Genomic DNA, 18,505 nt, shown 5'->3' on the forward strand with positions numbered 1-18,505 from the left:
AGGAACACCCTGCTCTTTATCTCATATTTTCAGAGAAAAACAAAATAAGCATCTATATTCCTATATGAAAACCTCATGGTTTCGGCAATAAAGTCAAATTTCTATAAAAGTGAGGGTTTTCAGAATGCCTTGCCTCGAAGTTTTCTTATGGGAACATGATACATCATTACATGTGTTGCTTCTTTGTTTGAAACAACACTTGATGCAACTGAACGACCAGACTGAGAACTTTCAAGGGATGTCTTAACTCCACAGTTGCCGGTGAGGTAAATTGATCAGACAATAAGTGAATGATGATTTATTAATTGCAATCTATGCTTATATACTGAATTAGACACTAAGTGAATGATGATTTATTGATTGCAATCTATGCTTATATACTAAATCGAACCATAACAATGAAAATAATATTTCCTTATTTGGTCACAAATGGATTCACGAAGTCCCCGGTTGTTGCACCGTTTTCCTTCCAGTCAGCAGATTTCGGTAGGTGCCGTGATCCACTTCGATTGTTAATCAATTTAAATTCTAATGGAATTTTCCATCGAAAATGAATATTGGAATGAATAATTTGAAATAATGTTCGAATTTCGAACAACATGCTTATTCTGATCTGCTCTGGAAATATCAGATAAAAAGTAGCTCGTTCCAGTTGAAAAAATCTAATTTTTGCCATTTTTGTATCGAGTGACAAGTGACGAGACGAAGAATTTTGGAACAGAACAACATCCTTTGTTTACTGTTTGTAGATGTCGAAATTTTAGACCTGGAAGCAAGAGTGTATAGAAAAATGATTCATTTCGAAAAAAACCATTGATGGATGGTACTCATTCAAACCTGAAGAGGAACTTCATTTACAACTTACCATCATGTTATGTTATCATTATTTGCAGTATGAGTTCATAAAAAAAATATCGAGGAATGAGGAAAAATAATTTTCAAGGAATTCCACCATCCGGCAATTCTTTATATTGATGTCCAAAAATTGATTAAATGCGGTTCGAAATTATGTGTGCAGTTCAGTATACTCTTTTTACTCACTAAAAATCCATTTTGAAAGAGGTAAAAAAGAATCGGGACTACGTAGGAATTTTATCACAGATATCAACTTGTCTTCAAATTGTCAGTACATGCTAGGGAGTTAATCGATGTACTAGTCTCGACACTGGTAGCTATGAGTATGGTCAGAAGTATCCCTTTATTCCAGATCTAATGATGCACCAAAATTAACGGAAGATTTTAATCCGTCACTCTACGGTAGTTTCTTATAATAGAGGTTCTTTGTAAATGTTTGTAACATTGTAGTAGTCGATGATATTTAGTTCAAAACCCTTCGGTAAGGCTTAGGACCTTTAATTATTCAAAGCAAACTGTAATGTAACAATCATTTACCCTCTATTATGAGAAACTATTGAGGATTCTGTAGATGTCGAAACAGCTCATCGTGAAGACATTTACAGATTCAGAATGAACCGATTATTTAATTCGCTGTTCTTTTATTGTATGTATGTTACGGCTAAAAATAGGTGTGAGCATGAACTTAAGATAAGCCGGCTAAACTTAGGTTTATATTCGAGGATCGGCTAAAGTTCGATAAAATATTCATCTGCGTCAGGTCTTTTCATCTTTAGCCGGCTAATGTGCACATTACCCAAAACGTAACGGCTAAAAATGTATTCGATGGACACGCGGAGAGGTGATGTCCATGAATGGTCGGATGGGAGAGGACTAACGCACACGACCACTTTTTTGTTTAAATTTTTAGAATTGAAATATGCAAAAGAGCATTGAATGTATTGGGATTGTATTACATAACGCCCATGGGTTTTCAATTCAACATTTAACCAGTTATTTTCATCTGTTTAGGAGATTAATGCTCTTCAAATCAAACCCAATTTGTGAAAAACCATAATATGACCCCACAAGGAAATGAGATATTAGGCATAGAAAATTCTTTCTATTAACAAAATTATATTTTCCCTACCGTTCAATGATTGAATTTATGGAAAAATTACGAAATAGGAACTATATTTCTAAAGTTGCAATTTCTTTCGAACCAATTCTTTCGCAAAAAAGAACAAAAAAAACTATGAACATGAACATAGTTGAAAACACTTTCTCCAGCTGATTTTGTTGAAAATTTCTTCTCGAGTCATTGAACATACGGGTTCCAAAATACGCCACCCTTGATGAATCATCCCGGGGGATACAAGTGCATTCATCGTAAAGCTTATCAGCCAAATAGTCCGGTTAACTACAAACAAGATTGGGTACTTCTACTGATATTTTTCTAGAATTTGACCTTTGGTATTTTGATGAAGAAGTTCGCGGCATCATTCTCGTCTTCATTCTCTCTTTTTATCATTCAATTCCCCTCAAATTATGAATAATAACAAGATGAAAAATAATCATTAACACTACAGTTTTCCCTCGCACTCAAGAGCAATTCTCGAAATTTGTCTTCAAGCTTTTAGATTTTTAGATTCGTCAATAAGAATTCGTTGAGATACAGTTGAAACAAATATATGTTCATTCTCCAATTTCTCAACTGCTTAACAGAATGCTTTTCTGCTATTAAAATATGTGAAATTCATACAAAAATTGCATTGCATTAATAGTTTGATTATACTCGTAATTCTATTTCTTTACATTCTTTTATAATTTGCGCCCCTCAAGCCTTGTATATTTTAAGCCGATGAGATGTGGTTACACTTAAGTTTAGCCGGCTAAAGATAGAAGAAACTAACACCCGAAGCTAAACCTAAGTTTAGCCGGCTAATCTTAAGTTTATGTTCACACCTATCTTTAGCCGTAACATATACAACAAAATTGTTTCATTCAATCGGCATCGTTGGTTGAATTGTGCGGTACTTACGAGCTCAAACATGATCGAAACTGGTCTATCGCTACTCACCTTCGATGTCGGCATGTTCTCTATGGTATAACTAGAAAGTAGATTTCTGCCAGTCCGATTGATTTAATTGAAACCGTCAATCGTATTTTTTCTTTTAGTGTCGTGACATCATTGAGAAATATGGAACTGAAATATTCGACCTGATGGAGCATATGATCAACAAGAAGAAAATTTGTCGCAAAATAGGAGTATGCAGGGCTGGAACCAAGGTCATGATGGAAACCGATGACCTTAGAATGTCAATCGTTTATTAATTCGTTTCAATTATTCAGTTGGAAATGTAATTATTGAATATTAAACTTATCGAATTTCGAATGAATAAAAATAATTAGGCTTAGTTTAAGGCTATTTTATTGTTAAGTCATAGTTTTTTTTTTAGTAATAGTGTGGAAGCAAACATGATATTTGTTAAGAAATTATTTATTTGCTTAATGAGAAAATATGACATTGACAATGAGTAAACTGTGATAGGAAGATTAATTATTTGATTGTGGAGTTCGAATGAATAATAAATTTTTTTTCAATAATGAATATTTTTTGAAATGGTCATTGACTCAATCATATAAAGGTGATATGGTGATTAAGCTGAGAATCGGAGAAATCTCGGTAGAAATCGATTCGTTTGCTTCGCTTTCAAGGTTGGCCCTAGTGTGGAGAAATTATTTTGCACTGCATTTTTACCCTAGATCCAAAAAGTGAACATTCCAGCACTGATGCGGGCCAACCAGGGGCGCTTCCACGAGGTGGGAGGTTAAAGGCGGAAACACATTATTAAAACGCGACGCGACCCGACGAAACGTGATGCGTGTTGAGTGGAATCAAATGTATTGCTTTCTATAGACCAGAATCATACTATGAACACCCGACGCGACGCCACGCGCGTACAATTTACGCGTCAGGTCGCGTCGCGTGTTAATAATGTGTTTCCGCCTTAATTCTCAGATAAGAGTTTTCTCCGAATATTAAATTGATATGTAAGCTCCTATGGGCAAGTTATTGTCTACACTAAACCTATTTTCCTTTCAACTCTAGATTTGCTTCATGGTCGACATGAAACTCCACTTCTTCAACTATCTTCCGACTCGAAAAATACCGTTCCTTCGTACGTAGTCAAATCCTTTATTCTCACGTTAGTTATTAATTTTCTGTAGCGCTGTGAGCCCGAGAAAGAATTTCCTTGCCCAATATTCCACATTGGCGCAGTGTGTCGAATTTGTGTAATTCGAAAAGTAATATATATTATTATCACAAATAATTTGTTCTGTTTGTTCGATTATATTGGAGATGGAAATATTGCTCGTTAAATTATGGTCAAAATACAACCCCTTTGAATGAAAACGGATCCGAGGAGTTTCAAGTACGTTTTCCAATCTGGAAATAATAGACCTGGCATTATTAAACTTTGTTACTCAAGGTTATTTATATCAGATTTCAATTACTAAGAAGCGGAAGACTGATGTCCGTTTAAAGGACACCTAAGATTATTCACGTTAAAGTTTGACCAGCACAGCCAAGATTTCGGTCTCACCAACCAACGTTCAGGCTACAATGTACATAAGTGAAATCCGGTTGAGACCGGAATCCTAGCTATATTGGTAGAACAGTCACCTAAATGGACTTAGTGGTGGTATTCTGCTTTCATCTGTAAGTAAATCTGTAACTTTTCATAAGCTCCTGGACGTTTTTAGTGATCTGTAGCTTACAGAAATCCGTAAGTTTTTATGTTAAGTAGTTCAAAAATAACACTGTGATGAAGATAGTTACAGGAACATTTCCAGAATTGCATTATTTACGAATCTGTCGGCCGATCGTTCGTACGCTACAGATTTGTAACTTACAGATGAAAAGCAGAGTACAACCATAAGTGTCCCTTTAAATTTAGGTATCGTTGGTGAAAACGTTCATATGACAGACATGTCATTAAATTTTCACTATATTGTTAACCTACCGTACACTATATTTCAATAGGTTGCTGGTTGTCTGATCTAAACATTTGAAGTAGAGTGGATTTTGTTGTACGTTTCCTAAGAGACCTATAATAAGATAAGTTACACTCGAACTGTTCATTTGAGATCGAAAATTGAAATACATTCTGATTGGAGCAATGGGTAGGACTGAAAATGACGCAGAATTGCAATCCCTAGCTTTAGTGTGACGTGTGTAGGGTCTACTTTCTTTTTATTCGAAAAATTAATTTTTTTCTAGATGTATATTTCAAGATAGAGAAACCCCTAACCGTTGAATCGTCTCTGAAAGGTAGCAACGTTGAATGCTTCCTGTGTAAGACAATCATGAAAGAAATCGACAACGAGCTGAAGGAACACGAGGTGAGTTTTTTTTTTGTTCTTTCATCTTTATATTTTATTTGCCATGGACAATAGGCCCATAGTTGTAAATGCGGGGAAGCAGTCGAAGAAATAGAGATCATCTAGTAAATATATTGAATTCATGTGGCTGACAATTGATGAAAATCTATAAGTAAAGTAAAAACTTAAATCTGATTTTAACTATTTATTCAATTTGTCAAATAACATTGCATGGCAGCATCCATGTTGCCGAGGACTGATTTTTTTTTTGAGTGACAATAAAGTGATGGATAATAAATATGTTAAATGAAACAAAAAACTAAGCGGCTTTTATTGTCTGTACGAAATGAAGGCCTTCAATCTGAATACATTTCTCAGCTCTTTTATAATAGAAGGCCTTCATTTCGAACAGACAATGAGAGCAGCTTAGTTTTTTTTTACCTATTTCTTATCCATCACTTTTTAGTTTATTCTTGCTAATTAAGTGACTTAAAAATAAATAATTGTCCCGTTCTTGAGTTACCCTTCAGAAAACTGAAGTATTCAATCAAATGAAAACTGAAATTAACATTCAATAATGTATATTCACTGAATTAAAAAGAACTATCCAAATTTTTGGGATACGGTCCTGCAACTCAAATGATATTTTATTGCAGTTTCATGGAACCTCATGAAAGCGGTTATCTTTATTACAAATTTCGGATAAATCGGTGATTCCGTTCAAGAGATAGAGTGGTTTTAATTTCCATTCAAATTTGAAAATCCCCTGTGAATCAGAAACTAGATACTACATATGGGGGTTTTTCGTGATCCTCTAGCAGTTCTCTATCTCACATGTTTCCCATCTCATCCGGGACTCCCTGTATGTCATGATCATATTCTTAGTAGAAGTAGAACAATCAATCTCATTGATAATTAGCAACACTTCCCCTAGTAATGGAACCCATTCCATTACTTTTCTACTCTTGGTTTCTTTCCTGAACATCTAAAATACACAATTTCACCACCGATCGACGGAACACTCCTGTCAATGTTTTCTCGGAAGGTCACCAACGATATCACCAACATTCACCGTACGAAAACCTTTCTGGAACCATTTTGTTCTTCTGGTGAGGGTAGGCAAATATTCTATTATCCACCTTCGCAGAAATGATAGTCTAAAAACTGAGGGACCCTTCATTGCTTGCGGAAAACTAAATCTTTTTCAGAAAATTTGCGGGAAATGCAGACAGAACTAGAGGTACCTATCAGGAAATGATTTGGTGTCAGAGCCTCATCATCTTCCGGGTCGATAGATACATGCACGAGTGGTCATGAATTGACAATATGTTCAGGTCGTACCCCATCAGTGCTCAGAAGACCTCTTCTTTTCGAACTCTTGTTCGTTTTAAACGGCTTTCAATGTCGTCTTCACAGACCGTACCAACCGTTTCCAACTGCCACCCATACGTGGTGTGCCTGGAGGAATAAAATGGCATTCAATTCCTCTGGATGTCATCTCTTTTATTATGGACAACTTCTGCATATTAAAATGCCCCGTGAAAATTCGTTCCATTGCCGCCACTGGTAGTCACTCTTTTGCCATAACGAATGAAATTTCAATATCTCCGTTCATTTTCCCTCTCAAGTAAGCCACTGAAGAAAAAGCTTGAGTGCTGGCGTCACAAAATACGTGCATTTGGATATTATAGTTTCCTATACCCCATATAACAAAGTGGAATTTTCATATTAGATATTTTCTTCAACTCCTCTACCCATTCTATCCATTCCTCATTACAAATCCCCTGTTATCCTTCCACCCCTTGCGATCATAGTGAAACACCAATAATTAATTTTATTCTTGTCCTATTCTATTTTTTGACAAGGAATTACCCCCAAAAAATTTTCGCATCTATTCATATACATCCTGTATAATGGTGATTTTATGCAGAGTTATTGAGAACTAATACTTAAAAAAAGGGACAAATCTCATGGGCAGATAGCAATAACATGCACGCCATCTGCCAATCAGAGTACTTCTGATCTCCTATTGCTTGATTTTTAATAACTAATTTCGACACTTCTATAGTTTTTCTGTGACGAAACCACTGTTATGCACGAAACACACAAAAATCATTAATAATGTCAAGAAACACAATACAAATTTTCTGATCACTTGGAATTGACAGCCAGCACAATTCCAACGATTTTAAAATGATTCAGGCAACCAAAAGGCACAAATATAATTTTAAGATCACGTTTCTATCCTAAGCGTTTTTTCGAGGTTGATAAGCATTTCTGAAATCTTCCATTCCCAAAACTCACTACACTCACAGGAAGACAGATGTTTTTTATCGAAGTTTTACTTCACTTACTAAGCTCTTGTATCATAAGTCGAATTGTATGGTTTTTCGTTACCCTGAACTCTGATCAAACTTTTTATCTCATCTCACGTATGCTATAGGTACTTATTGTTTGATATTCAAAAATTTATTGCTCATATTCATAAAAATATATAACATATATCGTTCTTTTCCAGGGAAGCATAGAGAACACAGTTCGTAACATATGCCAACGCTTGCCCGACAGCTTGAAGCAGGATTGCACAGTTTTCGTGAAAGATTATGGCGACACAGTAATCCAACTATTGATACAAGTCTTGCAACCAAGCGATATCTGCCCGTATTTGAAGTTGTGTGATTCTGTTACTGTGGACCCATCTTTTGGTATGTTTGATACAATGGATGATATTTTAATTATTTTGAATTTTCCCCAAGTTGTTGTCGGCGTACAGCGTACACCATTTCTCCATTCAAGAAACAGATAAGAATCTATGATTCTATAATCTTACCTAATTGCTCGAGGTCAAAAAAATATAGTCATCAACCTAACAAGTGCGGAAAGTGATACATTCCTGCACTAGACTGCCTTTGACCGAATGACGCGAAACGGCGAGTGCGGGAATGACACATTACCGAGCACATTACACATAAGTTTCTCCATCTTCTTTCACCAATTTTAGAAATAGAGGGTAGAAACGCACAGGAGTAGAAGAAAATATTTTCGGTTCACAGCGTGTTCCGTTTTCACTGATAGGTCCCAACTTTTTTTGTAAATGTCAATTTTTATCTCTTTATCACTTTTTCAGTATCTTTAATGAACTGCACGAAGCATTGATCGTTTTTGAAATTTTTAGCCTTTCTCCAATATTCGAAATTATAAAGTCCCTTTGAAATTTATTTGTGGTCAAATATTTTACTCCACTGAATAATATATCGAATACTCAAGGAGCCTATTATATTTTATAACTGAAAATTCGCGGAATTCTCCTCACTTCAAATTAACACCCTGTATAATATCCGTTCAAAGCGCCAACGAAGGCTCTACAAATTTCGCCCCGCGTATCTTGGGTCAAAGGCGCGTGTTAGGAAAATAACAATTTGTTTTCTATTTTCAGATGCTCCAAATGATGACTGCTATCTGTGCAAGAGAATTTCATGGACAATGTCGAAAATACTTGCTAATCCTAAAACACAACACGATATGGCACATGTGTTTGAAAAAACTTGCCGTGCTATGCCTTTACGAAACCGCAAGCAGGTGAGAAAATATTCTTTTCCTATATACTAGAGGTTTTCAAACTTTTTTTGTTTCGTATTTCGTCTGGGCGCCCTAGCTAATTGAAATGGAGCACACTGAGCACTGCGGGGGGTCACAAGAGGTCGAGAGCAAAGATATAGAGTAGATCCTAACCTAACTCTATAATCTATGGTCGAGAGAATCGGGTCCGTGAAGTTAGCGAAAAGTTGAAAGCACTAATTCTGAAACTATGTTAAATATTTAGTGCTTAATTAGTGCCTATTAGTGCCGTATGAATCTTTGACAGCACCATTGTAGTTTTTGAGAACTTGATAATTCAAGTTCTTGGTGCTGACTTCACGCTCAGCACCAACATTTTCAAATTATCATGAAATTATTATACTAATATTTAGTTCTTAATTAGTGCCTATTAGTGCTTTTGGAACCAATGGAAAAAAATGAACGGTTTTCATAATATCACAAATTATTTCCTTTGGTGCTGACTTCACGCCCAGCACCAACATATTGGAATTTCGTGAAAATTTTTGTTGCAATAATTAGTGCTTAATTAGTGCATATTAGTGCTTTTAAAACGGATGCGATATCATTTTTGGTTTCACAGTAATTGCCTGATGCTTTTCGAACTAGCGTGAAGTTAGCGAAAAGTTGGAAGCACTAATTCTGAAATTATGTCAAATATTTAGTGCTTCATTAGTGCAAATTAGTGCCGTATAAATCTTTGACAGCACCCTTGTAGTTTTTGAGTTTCACGAAAAAATCTGTTTTGATACCGCGTAGCCATCTATGGAGAGGTATGCGAGTCATTCTCTGCAATAGATTCGTCGTCACTGAGTCATTTTATTATCACCTAAAGCGGCTCACACATATACGACTCGGGGCGCCAATCTTGATATCGAAGAATAATTGTACTATTGATTTAAGGGGACACAAAACTATTTTCTGAATTATTCAAATAATGTTTATATGAAGTAAAGGTTCTTTTTCTCAGATACTGCCTAAACTCTTTTTTCTTTTGTAATAATAATAATACTTTTTGGGTCATCGAGATGAAAGAAGAATATAGAGTGTATTATATGCTTAGAAAGAATATCAGAAGAACTGTATTATTTTTCAATATGGAAGTACGAAAATTATAACAAAAAAATGTATAGTGCTATGAAAATAGACATATCATCCCCTATAATGGGGATAACAGTAAAATATATTTTTATGTATATCTAACCAGACATATGAAAATAAAAATGTCTTGATACGTAGGTACATAACGAAACATAATAGCAATATTTTGACAAAAAAATTCTCAAACATAAACGATGCAACAACAAACTCGAAAAAACGCAAAATTTTCAATATGTAATAAAACAAAAAATTGATGACGAGAAGGCAGAATCATATATCCATTTGAAAAGCAGTTTACAAAAATTTCAGCTTCATTCGAATAATGAATTTGTGTAATTTCATGCTACATATCAATCTTTTAATAGGTATACCTATATATATTCTTCCCAGTGACCATTGACTCTAATATTTTCTCTAAAATTAGCTGTCTCGTAATCTATGAGTTTCATTATGAATGATTAAGATAATTTCGATTCCATTAAGATAAATAAATAAATCTTTCTATCACAGTCGATAAATGAAGAGTATGTATATTTCTGGACTTTCGATTAATGTGATAATCGTGAGCTGAGTTTCCTCTTCATTTTCTCGTTTGCTTAATATGATCAAGTGTCCTTGAATATTGAATGTTAAAGATCACGCAAATCAGTTTGTTTTTTCTACCGTACCCATCTCGAACACTTCTCTGCAGTTGATATTGATATTGAAGTAAGATATCATTACCAACGGAAGAACAAGAAAATGAAGAAAATATTGAATTCCCGGAAAGACTATCTATTTCACCTCTCACCATCTCTTATATTCGGAAGTGAGTAAAATGTTGCGTACTGATCTTAAAATGAGAATATCAAACAGAAACTCTTGTTGATGCTTAGGTACGGTTTTTTCGCATGGTCGCATGGGCAGATAAAACTTTGCACAATGCTTATTATTTAACGTTTGTAGATCGACATTGTTCGATATAAGATTACAGAACTCAAGAAAATCCAGTTTGACCTGGTGGTCATAATATAATACGATCTTAGACAGACTAGACAAATTCGATACGAATATTTTGTTGAGTCTGTGGAAGACTTTAGATTCAATAGATTGGCATTTGCGTCAGATATCGGCTCTACAACGAAAAAGGGCAACTACAAAGAAAAAGGGACGAGTAAGAGGTTTTTCGCTGTTTTTAGCTATTTCTAGATTTTTCGTATATCTTCCCCACTCAACATCTTTACCTGAGGTCACCTCAGACCTCCCTTAGGCGTCCCCCCACCAAAAAATGTTTATTTTCGTCTATGTATGGATCTAAGGAATTAAATAATGTGCTTTACTACCCTGACCTTTCTCAGAGAATATGTTCCCTTTTTTATATGTTTTATTCAAGAAACTGAAATTCATGAAAATATTATTCTTTAACAGATTTCCAAATCTGCCGATTTTGCGCAGTCGTTTCTACCGAGTTCGGAAGTTTGACAACGCTGTTCTCAACATTACGATTGGGTAGAGCCGAGATCCGACGCAAATGCCAATCTATTGAATCTAAAGTCTTCCACAGACTTAACAAAATATTCGTATCGAATTTGTCTAGTCTGTCTAAGATCGTATTATATTATGACCACCAGGTCAATCTGGATTTTCTTGAGTTCTGTAATCTTATATCGAACAATGTCGATCTACAAACGTTAAAATAATAAGCTTTGTGAAAAGTTTTATCTGCCCATGCGACCATGCGAAAAAACCATACCTAAGCATTAACAGGAGTTTCTGTTTGATATTCTCATTTTAAGATAAGTACGCAACATTTTACTCACTTCCGAATATAAGAGATGGTGAGAGGTGAAATAGATAGTCTTTCCGGGAATTCAATATTTTCTTCATTTTCTTGTTCTTCAGTTGGTAATGATATATTACTTCAATATCAATATCAACTGCAGAGAAGTGTTCGAGATAGGTACGGAAAAGTAGAAAAAACAAACTGATTTGCGTGATCTTTAACCTTCAATATTCAAGGACACTTGATCATATGAAGCAAACGAGAAAATGAAGAGGAAACTCAGCTCACGATTATCACATTAATCGAAACTCCAAAAATATACATACTCTTCATTTATCGACTGGGATAGAAAGATTTATTTATTTATCTTTATGGAATCGAAATTATCTTAATCATTCATAATGAAACTCATAGTTTACGAGACAGCTAATTTTAGAGAAAATATAAGGGTCAATGGTCAATGGGAAGAATATATATAGGTATACCTATTAAAAGATTGATATGTAGCATGAAATTACACAAATTCATTATTCGAATGAAGCTGAAATTTTTGTAAACTGCTTTTCAAATGGATATATGATTCTGCCTTCTCGTCATCAATTTTTTGTTGTATTACATATTGAAAATTTTGCGTTTTTTCGAGTTTGTTGTTGCATCGTTTATGTTTGAGAATTTTTTTGTCAAAATATTGCTATTATGTTCCGTTATGTACCTACGTATTGAGACATTTTTATTTTCATATGTCTGGTTAGATATACATAAAAATATATTTTACTACTATCCCCAATATAGGGGATAATATGTCTATTTTCATAGCACTATACATTTTCTTGTTAGAATTTTCGTACTTCCATATTGAAAAATGATACAGTTCTTCTGATATTCTTTCTGAGCATATAATACACTCTATATTCTTTTTTCATCTCGTTGACCCAAAAAGTATTATTATTATTACAAAAGAAGAAAGAGTTTAGGCAGTATCTGAGAAAAAGAACCTTTACTTCATATAAACATTATTTGAATAATTCAGAAAATAGTTTTGTGTCCCCTTAAATCAATAGTACAATTATTCTTCGATATCAAGATTGGCGCCCCAAGTCGTATATGTGTGAGCCGCTTTAGGTGATAATAAAATGACGCACTGACGACGAATCTATTGCAGAGAATGACTCGCATACCTCTCCATAGATGGCTACGCGGTAACAAAACAGATTTTTTCGTGTAACTCAAAAACTACAAAGGTGCTGTCAAAGATCCATACGCCAATAATTTGCACTAATGAAGCACTAAATATTTGACATAATTTCAGAATTAGTGCTTCCAACTTTTCGCTAACTTCACGCTAGTTCGAAAAGCATCAGGCAATTACTGTAAAACTAAAAATGATATCGCATCCGTTTTAAAAGCACTAATATGCACTAATTAAGCACTAATTATTGCAACAAAAATTTTCACGAAATTTCAATATGTTGGTGCTGGGTGTGAAGTCAGCACCAAAGGAAATAATCTGTGATATTTTGAAAACCGTTCATTTTTTTCCATTGGTTCCAAAAGCACTAATAGGCACTAATTAAGCACTAAATATTAGTATAATAATTTCATGGTAATTTGAAAATGTTGGTGCTGAGCGTGAAGTCAGCACCAAGAACTTGAATTATCAATTTCTCAAAAACTACAATGGTGCTGTCAAAGATTCATACGGCACTAATAGGCACTAATTAAGCACTAAATATTTAACATAGTTTCAGAATTAGTGCTTTCAACTTTTCGCTAACTTCACGGACCCGAGAGAATCACCTCACTAAAAAAAGCCAATGAACTTGGAAAAGACGGATTCGATTTTGCTACTGTGATAATTGATTTTACTTTTCCAAATTTAAGCGATATTTAAATCTGTATACTTTTTTTATCCACTTCTTCCCTTTTAAATTCTCCATTCAATCATAACGATGGTTCATTAGCAATCTAAAGCCATGAGACATAATAATGTTTTTTTGAACTATTAATACTGAAAACGAAAATATATTGGGTATGTTGATTCGAAATTTTTTGTTCCAGTGTCAAGAACTCCTGCAGAGGAAAGGAAAAGAAATCTACCTCTTGTTGGTACACAAAGCTGACAAGAGAACTATTTGCACCAAAGTAGGACTTTGTGAGGATGAAACAAAGTTTTAAGGACTATGAAATGTGATTTTGTACGGAAGTGCCAAATGTAGCTTTTAGAATTGTTTAAAAATTGAGTTAGATTTAACGATATAATATAATACCTACCTACTCTTATAGTATTTTAAAGGTTTCTTCATGGTGAGAATTTTATCTATTATAGGAGTGTCATTTTATTTTCAAGATTGATAGACAAGAGATGATCAATAAATCAGTCTGTTTTTAATCGTTTTTTTGATTCGTTAAACCCAACTTTCCTTAAAGTTTGTGAAATCACTATAGTTCAGGGTAATACCGACAATGCAAAATGATATGTGTAATTTTAAGTCATTATTATAAGAACTGAGGGAAGTGATGTGTAGTCAGGAGGTTTTGTACGCTTGTTCGAATTAAAAACAATACATACATAAATTAATTCAAAGGATGTATGGGATTCAGCCAGTTCAGCAAAACACGATTTTTAAGGAACTCAAAGTTTTTGAGAATGGATAAAACTCCCCAAGACATCCTATGTTTGTAGGTGATGAAGGAATGTTCTATTATTTTTGCATCAGTGGAAATTCGAAATTCTCACTGATATCAGAACTGGTTGGGGCCACGAATCGAGCAAAATGGGCACAAATAAGGTCAAAGAAATGAAACAGTTCTATTATGATTCAAATTTTTTATCACTAAACCATTACCAGTTGTAATTCAGAAATGATCAATGCTTCCCATACTCTTCTGAAGGATCATCTTTGTGGCCGTCTCACAGTCAGAGAAAAATCTAGTCGTTATGGGGGACTTCAACTTCAGGGAGATCCGGTGGCCGGATCCTTCTCCTTCAGTGGCAACTACTGCTGCCTTCATGTTTTTATCTGCAGTTGATGAGGCTGGATTATTTCAGCTCATGCTCATCAGTCAGCCGACCAGATTTGGTCCTGGGCAGTGTTCTCCATAGTTGGGGAGCCGAAGAAGGAAAATCGGGATTTACTCGAGCGTGTCAGATTTATATAAGGGGACATACCTTGGACCTTGTAGAGTACCTTAACCAAAAATTAGACCTGTATATAGGGGGAATTGTCTAGAACAGCCTGTCAGAATAGTAAAAAAAGCCGATCATTGTACATACTCGAGCGTGTCAGATTAAGATATATGTGATTAATTACATGTTGAAAAGAGTATATTCTCTTTATCTGACAATTTAAGCGTGTCGAAAATGTGTGGGAGGGCGCCAAAGTTGCAAAAAAAAACGTCACGTGTACATTCACGAGCGCGGTGGCGTTTTTTCTTATTTTGAAGCTAATCATTCAAGAATAACGGAAAAAATATAATCTGACAGTTTTAGCAAACCGAAACAATGAAAATTAGACAAAAAGGTCACAAAATCAGTTTTTTTTAAATTATCTCCTTCTCTGGGCTTCAAATCTTTTTTGCATTCATCATAAAAGTTGTAGAGCATACATTTTTCACGGATTTTGTCCTAAGCAATTTTTTTCTACGTTCAAACGTTTTTGAGATATATGGCGATTAATGCGAGGTGTTTAGCGATACATGCTGAAGTGAAAATTCACTCGTTGGAAATTAGTACATTCTAAGGTTCAGTCAGAATTGTCATAATAGAAATACATTTTGACAATTGGATGAATGTAGATTAGACTGGGATTCTACATTGACCTTGCCCTTTCGCATGTGTGGCTAAGCTCCTCGCCCTTATCGCCCTCTAACTGGAGAACGGTTAAGAGTATGTAAAATTGCTTCAGAAAAAAGTTGTGTAGAATTTTATTATCTACAACTTTCATAATGAATACATGAACGATTGGAGGTATAGGCAGGGGAATATTCTAAAAAAAACATTTTTATCATCTTCAAAATGTCAGATTAAGAAAACCCCCCCGATTAGTGTCAGATTAATGGGTCTACACGTCTACAACATCGAGATTAACCATCTGTATGAAAATCTGACACGCTCGAGTATGTACAAGTAACGATTTTTTTTTACATTTTCAAAGGACGGCTGTGACCTTGCGTCACGTCCAAATTGTCAGTCCCTTGTAAAGTAGCTTCCTTTGGGTCCAATTAACATATCCTCAAAAATCTGACTCGCTGGAATTTTTTTTTTTACCATTTTCAACTTCCGTAAGGCCAGTCCCACCGTGCAAACTGTCAGATAAGCATGAATTCATTATCAGAGACTCGTGGAGCATATACAGTATCTTAGACTGACACGCTCGAGTATGTACACCTGACGATTTTTTCACACCTTTGAGACCCTGCAAACGCTTTTCCCACCGCTGAAAGTGCATACATCATAGAACCTTTTTTTCTTTCTACCAACTCATCTTCAGAACCCACTAGGTCTCCGACGCTCGAGTAAATCCCGATTTAGCATCGTCGGCTCCCCAACCACTACTTTGGATCTTTTTCTGACGAATGAATCTAATCTTATGAGCCAAGTTGAACTTTTTGACCCATTTAGTCGTTCTGACCTCTGTGTAATCATCACTGCTAAACTTCAATTCCAGAACCTCAACGACAACTCTTAAAAACTTAAGCATTATACTAAAATCGACTATGAGTCGCTTAATGAACAGCTGAGGCGGATCGACTGTATTCTGTACTGCGTGGCGATGTTGAGGACTGTTGAGGGACTTTTTGTACTATCCTTAATTCCTTCATATCGGGCAAACAGAGAGTTTTTTCTGAGGTTTTTATCTCTGTTTTTTCATGTATCATACGAAGATATGTATGACATTTATGTCAAAGTTTATGGCAACGCTATCTTTGTCACAGGTCTCGGGAGAATTATGACTTACACAGAACCTATTTCAACTTTCTGAAGGCCAAACTGACGGAATCCAAAGACGCGTATATCGAATCATTGATTTCACCCAACAATCGTAAGATGAGATTCTACAAAGTGATCAGATCCACCCTCAACTCCAAGGTTTCTATCCTTCTAGTGAAGAACTCTTCAGGTGTTTAGTGTACTGATTACCGCGAATGTGCAAATGTTTTTGGGAATCATTTCGTTAACACTTTCACCCTGTAACCAGCTCGTCCTCTTCGGCCTATTTCTTCCCCCCGTACTGCCGATTATATCGTGAGCATAACTGTTGAGGTCGAGGACGCATGCACGTTCCGTTCTGGATTCCCTTAATCTCTCCACCTCTCCTGGTGCTGATGACTTCCCAGTCTGAGTGTTCTCAAGTCCTGTGCAACCTCTCTCTCTCTCTCTCTCTCTGTCTCTCTTTGCTAATAGCTAAGATTCTGTCCACCTCTTTCTCTTCTGGTCGGCTGCCTGGCACTTAGCGACAGGCCAGAGTTACTCCTTTTCATAAGAAGGGCGACAAATTCGCTGCTCATAATTATAGGCTGATCCAGTCTTTTGCCAGTTATTTCCAAGCTAGCTGAGAAGACTGTTACTAACTCCCTGATGTCCTTTCTAATCTCCAATAATAATATCATACCTCATGAGCAAATACCAATATAAGCCAGCGACCCAACAATGGGAGTTGAAAAACAGAATAACCCTTTGAAGAAACACTCCTGGACTTACTCAGTCAAAGAAATTCGTGATGATTTCACCAACTTACACCAGAAAACTGCTAAAGCTGTCACGAGTTGAGCTTTGGTTCGATTCCAGATGGTGGGAATGCTGACTGGACACTGTCGGTACAAATATCACTTGTACCGTATGGGAGAGTCAGCAGGTGAGATTTGTAAGCTCTGTGGATCAGAAGCAGAAACAGCTGGACACATGATATGCAAGTGTCCAGAGCTGACTGGAGTGACACTGTCCTAAGAACCATTAATATGGGGAAACCGGTCCTGGATACTCACGAGGTAACGTAAGCCCCCTAAGGATGTTGTCGGTTCTATCAACACCATTGACGACCTTCTTGGGTTTCTATGAATAAGTAGGGTAGAGAAAAAAGAAAAAAGACATGGTCGCAGTTCCCGAAAGGCTAATCGAGCCACAACGATCCCGGTTCAAATAATAAAAATACCTGATGAGCAGCATAGCCCGGTAGGTCAGTAATGACCTTTTTATTGAAGTGTGATGATAATTACACAAAATTAACCGATTCTAATCCATTAGATATCAACTGAGGAATGAGAGGGGGGGATCGCCTGAATACTTTCGCAACTGAAGAACAACTGCTAGTACTGAACACTTTCTATGAACTACCACCACGAAGACTACACTTAGAAATCTCCGATGGACTCCTCTGACTATGTTGTTCGAAACCGGATAGATTATATGCTAGTAAATAAGAGATATATTAATTTCTTCATTTCAGTTAAAACATATCCAGGTGCAGATATAATGTCCGATCATGTTCCATTAGTGGGATCAATAAGATTGAAATTAAAAAGGACCAAGCAAAGATCAAATAAGAGGTGGTGTGATATCAAAATACTCAAGCACCCAAACATAGAGTACAACGTTAGAGAGGACTTGAAGGAACTGATGGAAGAGAGTGATGTTAGTGATGAAATTGATTTGGAGATTAATAGACTGAAGAATATAATATATAATAAAAACCACTGGTCAAAAATATCTGAAATCGGACAGAAATATCAAGAAGAAACCCTAGATGACGGACGAAATTCTCCAGATGATGGAAAAAAGAAGAGTTGCGAAAAACAAAAATGCGGCTGAATACTTGCATATATGTA

At 35.6% G+C, this 18,505-nt stretch overlaps 1 protein-coding gene across 2 annotated transcripts in view; it reads left to right on the plus strand.

The window, feature by feature from the left end:
• Positions 1-14,069, plus strand: part of LOC123318420 (prosaposin) — a 69,850-nt gene extending 55,781 nt beyond the window's left edge. The window contains exons 12-15 of one of the 2 annotated variants that reach the window (XM_044905032.1): positions 5,120-5,241; positions 7,739-7,925; positions 8,657-8,799; positions 13,739-14,069. In XM_044905032.1, coding sequence (XP_044760967.1) covers positions 5,120-5,241; positions 7,739-7,925; positions 8,657-8,799; positions 13,739-13,855 — 569 coding nt within the window. In that variant the 3' untranslated portion in view covers positions 13,856-14,069. Of the gene's footprint in view, positions 1-3,012; positions 3,252-5,119; positions 5,242-7,738; positions 7,926-8,656; positions 8,800-13,738 lie in introns of those variants that run through there. The other variant, XM_044905033.1, reaches the window with a different exon arrangement.
• Positions 14,070-18,505: the final 4,436 nt, after the last annotated feature.

Source organism: Coccinella septempunctata, chromosome 8 (assembly GCF_907165205.1).
Source record: "Coccinella septempunctata chromosome 8, icCocSept1.1, whole genome shotgun sequence".
NCBI classification, from domain to species: domain Eukaryota; kingdom Metazoa; phylum Arthropoda; class Insecta; order Coleoptera; family Coccinellidae; genus Coccinella; species Coccinella septempunctata.